At 47.4% G+C, this 8,917-nt stretch overlaps 1 protein-coding gene across 1 annotated transcript; it reads right to left on the bottom strand.

Annotated features, from left to right (window-relative positions):
- Positions 1-275: 275 nt before the first annotated feature.
- LOC100544391 (keratin, type II cytoskeletal 4-like) lies at positions 276-5,963 on the bottom strand. Its single transcript, XM_010710539.3, has 9 exons — positions 5,505-5,963; positions 4,159-4,373; positions 3,808-3,868; positions 3,090-3,185; positions 2,353-2,517; positions 2,152-2,277; positions 1,590-1,810; positions 1,237-1,265; positions 276-754 (listed from the first exon to the last, which is right to left on the bottom strand). Exons 1-9 carry the CDS (start codon positions 5,961-5,963, stop codon positions 276-278), a joined length of 1,851 nt encoding a protein of 616 aa, XP_010708841.1.
- Positions 5,964-8,917: the final 2,954 nt, after the last annotated feature.

Below are 8,917 nucleotides of genomic sequence, written 5' to 3'. Positions count from 1 at the left end.
ACTAAGCAGTATAAACTCAAAGAAGTAAGATGACATGGAGCACCTGCTGGAGAAGCTTGCTAGATGTGACTGTAAGGCAGGGACTCTGAAAACATAATGTTTTCAGAGCATGTGTGTAATGTTAACGACTTTGGGAGTGGACTGGGTTGACAATGGACAAATGTTGCTGTTTGAGGGCAGAAAAACCCTTCTGCCTCATCTCAGTGGTAGGAACTGCGCATCTACACGCCGCGCTCCGCTGCTCCTAGCTGTGCCACCTCTGTGGGCTGCTGTCCCTATGGGACCACACAAGGGTCTCTGACCACCCCGAAATTCCCCACCACACCGTTGTTGCACGCCACAACCTCAGGGCTGTTGGCCACCACCACCGGCGGGCCCGCCAGCTGCCGGATGACACAGCCTTGGTTCCCGAAGCTGACCACACCGCCAGGTTGGCAAGCCCCCATCCTAGCATTCAAGCCCCCACTGGCTGTGCTGATGACGGTGCGGGCTGGGTATCCCCCACTACGGGAGCTGAACCCCCCGGCTTTACAGTTGACTCCTCCGGCTTGGCAGAACACCTCTGGGACACACGGCTTGGCCACTGAGCTGATGACCCTCTTGGGGTGGATCCCGGCGCTGCGGGAGCTGAATCCTCCATTCTGAGAGCTGTGACGTCCGGACCGTCTCCCCAAGGAGCCGTAGCCATATGCTGCTGCGTTGGCAGCCAACATCCCGCAGTCATCAGGGAGGTTGTAGCCACTGCTGACCACCGCTGCAAGACAGCCCATGGGATGCATTACTTGGAGCTGGGGGAGTCTTGCATGCATGTCATTCCACAAATGGCAGAACCAACTAAGCCTGATTCCCCCTGAGTTGGTCCAAAACTACTCCTCCCATCTCCTCCTCATGCCCCAGTGTCTCCCCTCCATGTCCTCCCACTTCCCATGCTGCTCTTCAGATTGGTGCAACGTTCTCTCCCATGCATAATGCATGTTCTGGTGGCCAGGACAGAATGCTGTTGCCCCCAAAAGTAGAAAAGGGGTATGAATTTGACTTTCCCTCCTACATCAAATCGATGGTTTTCTTGAAATTCAGGGCCATTTGGGATTTCTGGGACAAATGTTTCTCACTGTGGGCCTAGTCTGAAATGAGGCAGGGAGCCAAAGGCATAGGGGGCTGGGAAAGGCAGTGCTGCCCCATAAACTGCCCTTCCTACAAGGAAAAACCCTCCAGGTAAAACTTCAGGTTACTTACACACGCTCACCGGGTTCCCCACACATATCCTGTTAGGAGAAGGAAGAGAAATGTGTGTTATTCCATTAACCAGTGGCATGCATCTCTAGAAATTTGATGTCACTCATCACTTGCAGCCACATATCCAGTCCTCTTGTCTCTTAATCCCATATTGCAACACATCTGACTATTCCTAGGACAGTAACTGTTGTTGGTGGCAGAAAGTGAATGGGATGGCTGTCAGCCATCTGTCCATCCCCAGCTTCTGTGAGCCTGGGAGGATCCCAGACCTGCAGGGTTCACTTAAGAACTGGACTCATTCTGGCATTAGCTCTGATAGTTAGGAAGAAAGAGACAAACCCTCTGCCACCCACCTGCTCTCTTCACCCTCCAACAAAGTCTTATAGGTGGCGATCTCAATGTCCAGGGCCAGCTTGACATTCAGCAGCTCCTGGTAATCCCGCAGCATGCAAGCCAGCTCATCCTTCGCCTTCTGGAGGGCATTCTGCAGCTCAACATGCTTCTCCCGTGCATCCTTCAGGGCACAGTCCCCACGCTGCTCAACATCACAGATGGAGGTTTGCAGGCAGGAGACCTGTCAGAGGAGAGGACAACAGTGCAGGTGTCTTCAGTTTCCTAGTGCTTGGGTGTTCTGCATGCAGCTCTTCTGATTGCAAACAGGGAGAGATACCAGCTTCCCTGGAGTGCTTTCTTATCTCTATCCACTTTTCTACCACTTTGTACAATGCATGACTAAAGCAACAACTTTTAAAATGAAAGGAATATTTGGGTTCTCAGCTTTCTCACTGTTTAAATTCACTGCTGGTCACTACGGTAGGCTGGATTTGGGTCATACATCTCCTGAAGGCCAATGCATCACCTTCCCCCATGCCTGAGCTGTCCTCCAGACACACGTGGCCTCTGGGTCCCACCTACCTGCTTCTTCACATTCTCCAGTTCACACTGCAATTTCTGTATCATCCGGGTCAGCTCTGAAATCTCACACTTGTTGCTCTGCAGATCGTCGCAGTATTTGCCCCTTTTATCTTGAAGCTCCTGAAACTGGAAGGCAGAAACAAGACAGTTGCCACATCTGATCTGCAACCCATGAGCTGGAATAGGTTGCTTCCTACTCACCCTGGTTTGGTAGAAGGCATCCACTTCTTCTTTGCTCTTCTGAGCAATTTCTTGGTACCAGCACTCAACATTCTTGATGATGCTCTCCATGTCCAGGTCCCGGTTGTTGTCCATCTTCACAATGACCGAAGTGTCGCACAGCTGGCGATCGACCTGAGCCCGCTCCTGAACATTGGGGAATGGCTTGGTCAGCTGCAAGGAATTCTCAGGCTTTGTAGCAAAGGGAGGGCTGGAACAAAGAGCCACTCTGCTCGGATGATGGGTGCAAGTCAAGAGCTCTCCCTCAGGTTGGCTCAGCAGAAAATCCTCCCTGCTGGATGAGTTGCCGCGTGCCAACTGCTGACCTGCAGCAATTCTGTCCACATCAAGGGCAAGGTATGCAAGTGACTTAACCCTTGGTATCCTGTCATCTTCAGCTGCTTTGCTGATGTTAATGACAGGATTAAGCTGGGAGCTCTAATCAGACAACTGCAATCTGGAGTAACGAGACAGGTTCACCTCTGTTCTCAGGGGTAGAGTTAGGACACTGCCAATTCATACCCAGAGATGCATTAAGAGAGGGGGAACCACCCAATTCCCAACATAATCATGCTAATATCAACCAAATACATCAGCCTTATAGTTCCATGCTTTCAAGTGTTCAGGGCTTGGGATGAGACAGGTCCAAGAGGGATTGGGTCCTGGAGCACCCAAGGATGAGGCAGCACCCAGTGCTGGGACAGAGTTGAGGAACTCACCTCTTCAAACACACACTTGAGCAGCTCCAGCTGCCTTCTAAGCAGGTCCACCTTCACCTCCAGCTCTTCCTTGTTCAAAAAGATGCAGTCTGCATCCTGAAAGAGAGGAGATGTGCTCTGAAGCATAGGGAAGGTAGAGGCGGCCCCAGAGGAGCAGAGACATGTTCCAACAGAGTTCCAGGAGCAGAAAGGTGTAAAGGGATGAGTCAGGTGTCCCACTGTCTCCTCAAGGAAAACAAAGCCACTCCAACATGACTGACAGGGATTAGTTTATTTATTTGGACTTAGCTACAAACTCAGAATAGACTAATGAGGACTTTAGAATGATTTTTTAATATTGTTCAAATGATTTCTCCTTTTCTGATGTGCAAATATAAAGGATATGAAGAGACTGTCAGGAAATAACCTGTGTCTCATACACCATTTTGTGGCCCCACACTCTGTCCTCATTCCATGAATGCACCACGAAACACGCAATCTAAGGCTGTGTTTGGTCCAACAAAGCTATTGCTGCAGCACTGATCATGTGAGCTGTGAGTATTTTCACTTTCTCCTCCCATTTGCCTCTTTTTCTGGCTGTGTTTCTTCACAGGCGTCCTCTTTCTGCTCACTGTAATACTTCTGCTAAGTGTTTGCTCACCATGCTCTATTGCAGCCACTTTTCACACCAGATAAACCCATGAAAGGTCTAACAACCCATTTACTTTGAGCTTCTCACCTTTTTGAGTGCCACAAACTCATTCTCTACAGTCGTACGCCTGTTGATTTCCTCCTCGTATCTGTTGGGAAAAGAGAAGAAAAGGGCTGAGCAGAGCAACACCACCAAACACACAACCACCACGACAAAGAGCAGCCTCCCCTTGCTCAGACTGCCATCAGGCACTGAGGGCACTGCATGCAAGCCAACATTAGCCCATCCAAAGATCACAAGCTTCTTCACCAATACCAGCATTAACAATGCAAAAGAGTCTGCAAATGAGACAGAAAAATGGGACATCCCCAAAGGGGACACATCATGTGTCTGAGATAAACTAAAGAGAAGTCTCAAAAGAGACCCAAAAGCCCTTACTTGCACTTGAACTCCTCCACCAGCTGGCTTGTGGCACACTCCTCATTGCCCAGCTTCTGCTTCTCGCACAGCAAGCAGTCCAGGCGCTTCCGCAAGTCACAGATGTAGTTCTCAAAGTAGAGCTCCAGGTTCTTCCCTTTCTTTGGCAGGACATACTGCTGCAAGAGGCCCCACTTGGTCTCCAGCACCTTATTCTGCTGCTCCAGGAACCGGACCTGCAGGCCGAAAAGGAGTGATTCTTCAAAGAAAGGTGGATGCAATAATTCTGCACCTGATTTAACTGTCTGCTCTCACTTTGAAAGCAGCGAGAGTCCTGCAGGCATAAGAACGGGATTTTAGGAAAGTGAGGGGTGATATGCCATGAGGAATGTGAAATTATCTGCTGGTATTTAGAAATCTTAAATACATACAGGCCTGTGCTAACTCCACTTCTCCCCAGTGGTTGCAAATGAGCTCTTCCAGAAGCTCTGATGGACTCCAATGGAGCGCCCAACTGGAGGGACCTGCTTGTCTCTTTTCTCTACAAAGGGATCCTAATGTAACAGCTCAGAATTAGACACCTAACATTTAAATACTTGAATCAGGAACAACTTTCTCTGTCTTCAGGAATGTTTTTGGAACAGTCACTACATTTAATGGCAAAGGGAAAAAGGACTCTAATGCAGGACAGAAAGATGAGCCCATCTGAACTGGAGCTGTTGGACCTGGATGACCAATAATGACCATTCCAACCTTAGCTGTTCTCTGATTCCCTGATTTTGTATTGCTATGATTCTGTGATTTCATGATTCCATGACTCTATGATCCCATCATTCAATAATTCCATAATTCCATAATTCTGTGATTTTATGATTCCAAAATTCCACGATTCCACGATTCTGTGATTCCACGGTTCCATGATTCTTATGATTCAGTGACTCTATGATTCTATCATTCTGTATTATATGATTCTGTATTTCTATAATTCTATGGTCCCATGATTCTATGATTCTGTAATTCTATAATTTCATGATTCTATGATTCTATCATTCTATGGTTCTTTTGATTTTGTGATTCTGGCTGGGCTAGAAAAAAGGCTGAAACAAGAATTCAGCTTTGATCTGGGGCCATCCAGGCAGGAGACAACAGCAAGAAGATCCAGTGCTGCCACGGCCAGAACAGTCCCCATCAAATCCTATACGCCCACACTGAGACAATCTCCTACACTGAAGACCTCATTCTGAAGAATGTGGACCCTTGCATGTACCCAGCTCAGCAGGATGGCCTGAGCAGCACTGGAGGTCTGGGGAGAGTTTATTATTACTTTTTCCACCACCAGCTGCAAGCAAGGAGCAGTTTGCACTCACCTTGTCGATGAAGCAGGCAAACTGTGTGTTGAGTGTCTTGATCTGTTCCTTCTCCTGACAGCGTATTTCATGTTCCAGTGGGTCAACCCCAACACAGAGGGGCTTCAGGAGCCTCTCATCGATGCAGATGCCCTGGATACCTTCTCCCTTGCGATCGGGGTACCCCCTCACGATGCTGAATCCCCTGGGACTGCAAAGGCCGACCCTTCCTCCGGCGTTACCGTAGCCAACAACCCCTCCGAAGCCGAAATCTCCAAAACAGCCATTGCCACAGACCCCATTCACATAGGAAATTCTTCTGCTCCCACCCAGGTTGCAGACGCTGCGGCTGCTGTAGGCTCCGGCCGCGCACCGGGCAGGCTGGCATGCAGCAGCATAGCTCCGACCACAGATCTCCGACGCTGAGCTGAAGCCTCGCCGTCCCAGCATGGACCTCACCGTCGGTGCCTGTCTGCTCATCGTGGGTGAGGGCGGATCACGGGAGTTGAGGGGAAGCTCTTCTGCAGGAGAGGAACAGAGATCCCGCTGGGGTGACACCGCGATGCCACTCCTTATATACGTTTGGGAAGCTGGCCTTGATAGGATCAGGACGTTAATTTAAAGCGCTTAAGGGTTTGGTTTGCCTGGCAGCAATAAATGCTTCTCAAAATGCAAAGCAGCCTAGCAAATACCAACTACTGAGGAAATAAAAAGGAATCTAAAAGTGCTCTGTTTGCAAGTTGGCTTAGAATATATTACGGTTTGAAGCGCTCCCCTAACTTAGGCTAATTATAGTTTAGTGAACGTTTTTTCTGAAGAAACTCTTTGTGATTTGTTTGCTGTGTGTCGTTTGGGGTTTTGTGTCTCATGGGTTTCTGTGAATGATGGCATATTTTGCAGGCTTGCACTTTGTGAGGTTAATTTCACAATCTCTCCTTTTTTCTCTCACCAGGTTTGTTTTGGACACGGAAAAGTTACCAAAATCAACCATGGAAAAACACTGGCAGTCATGTTGTGATGTATGTGTTGTTTCCCTGCCTGCACCACAGGTAAATTTACTGAGTTATGGGTCTGTATTCATATGCGAGGACTCAAAGTGCCCGGCAAAAGCATTCTCTTGCAGCATTTCACTGACCTTCTCCTACCACCATGAAACCCCACCAAAACAGAGCAGGTTCCCCCAGGAACTGAGGCATCTTCCAGTCCGCCCACTGGATTTGCATTCTGTGGCATTTCAGTGATGTTCTCACTCGAACGACGTTGCAAATTCTTAACGTGGGGTCCATTTGACATTGTTAAATCTTCATCTATTGCTGTTTTGGAGCCTCTACCCATCTGAACACGAGACCTTTTTTTTCATCGTCTGGCGGTCTCTACAGCTAACAAAAAGGGAAGAGCTGCACCTTCCAGCCTGCTGAGTATTCAAGAAGTGACTGCTGAAGGTTGGGTGACATTGCCAGGCACGTCCTTGACCCAATGGAGATACATTAGGGAGAGACAACAGCCCCCGGCTCAGTGTCCGGGGAGCTGAGGTGATTCACACCCACAGGCATTGGTCTTTTTCATCAACAGAGGAAGTCTTAATGAGTAGATTCAACTGAACACCTGGGACGGCTTTTACTCATGATGGCAAGACAAATCTCTCGTTCCTAATCACCAGCCCAAGGAGGTGAGGCTGAGCCAACCCTCCCTGGGCCTTTCTAAATGACAATTGCAAAGTCAAAACAATAGGGCTTTTTCAGCTCTTTGAGAGTAAAGATTTCGGGATAGAAAGACACATTACCACACACTCAACCAATTGCCTTCAGCCCTTCGAAAGGGGAACTACGCTTGGAGAAATCTCCATGCTCTCTCTATACCAATGATGGTATCTGGAGACAGCCAGTAGTATGTTCCTACATCCTCTTTAGTCCCGCTGAAGACATTTTCTTTGCAAGTCACAAAATGAAGACTAAACCTCCTTATAACATTAAACCTTCTTATGTCAAGCTCTCTGAAAGGGACGTACACCTTGAAGCTTAGCGAAACATAGGACGTGACTGCAGCACCGAGATTCACCAGGCTATTAATTGAATGTGTAATTGCAACTTGCATGAGTCTGAGGGGCTGGTGGTATAAATTAGTTGCGTAAACTGATACTCTTGCCCTATACAGGTGGAATAATTCGACATATTTATAGCATGACTTTTTTGTTTATAATATCTTAGGCTCACAGTTCACATTGTGTTGCCAGCACAACTGGCAATATCAGTTAAAACATTCTGCTGGCAAATATTAGAGGCTTCAAGCTAAAGCTTGCAACTTCTCAGATCCTTTGAGTTCTGAACAAAGGTTTATCAAAAGCAAAATGCATATTTGAATCCAAAGAGCAGTACAAAAGGCAATTGTTCCAGCTCCTTCACTCAGCTGGAGCTAATCTGAGCTCTACACAGGAAGACTGCATCCCAAATCAGAAGTCGGACTGAGAGCTGTGTGCTCCTTCCTGCACCCCATCATACGTGCAGGCTGTGTGGGAGACGCCTGGAACGCATCATAGACTGTAATTAAGCGTCTGCCAACTAACTGCACTGAATTGGCCCCACTTCCAAAATGTCTCACCAGAGCTCCGTGAGAGGTGTGAGATTTGGGCATGGGTTGTCCAGTGTTGGGTGATACTTCTCTTGGCCAACCTCCTGCTCATGATCTTAGTTATCAGGCAGCTATGTGGAAGGTTCACTCAATGTCATTCAGGTCTTTCCGAAGGACACTGAGTGTTTCTTCTGTTGGGACACCAGGTCTCAGGAATCACCAATTTGTTGTGAGTACAAACACGGGAGATGGGAGAGCACTTTGAAGCAAAAAAAAAAAAGGACATTTTTTGACAGAAAAAAAAAAAAAAAAGAGGGATCCATCCTACTTTCATCTTATAGAAAAGAAGGACAAAGGAAGGAAAGAAGGAAAATATTTTGATGGGTTGAATGAATCATTTTAATGACTTGCAATCTCTCCCTTTGTCAGCGTTCTCCTGTATGTGCTGCTGAGAATGGAATTCATTATGAGAACATGTGAAGTTCACTAATTTGTTTGTTGCCTCTGGAAGTGAATCTGAACTAGTTCTTAAAATACATTTTATGCGATAGTCTCAAAGAGCTGTGCTCCATCTCTGTAATTACAGACAGCCATAAAGAACTCATTGCATTCAGACAAGACAATGGCAATAACCTACCTGTGCTAGCAGCATTTGATAGACATAAGATTGGGTCACAGTATGCATTTTTACACACACACACACACAATTCCAAGGACTATGTAATCTCTTGTCTGTGACATTCATGAGATGTTCAAGACTTGATTTGATTGGTGCATCCCTGTTCTCATGTGTCCTAAAGCCAAGAGAATTCTGTGTGGTAATGTTCTTTTTCCTCTCACACCCTACATCTGCTCTATGTTTAGAA

This window comes from Meleagris gallopavo, chromosome 31 (genome assembly GCF_905368555.1).
Source record: "Meleagris gallopavo chromosome 31, MGAL_WU_HG_1.1, whole genome shotgun sequence".
NCBI classification, from domain to species: domain Eukaryota; kingdom Metazoa; phylum Chordata; class Aves; order Galliformes; family Phasianidae; genus Meleagris; species Meleagris gallopavo.
The sequence above is the reverse complement of the archived record's forward strand: the minus strand, read 5'-3'. Positions and strand labels throughout refer to the sequence as shown.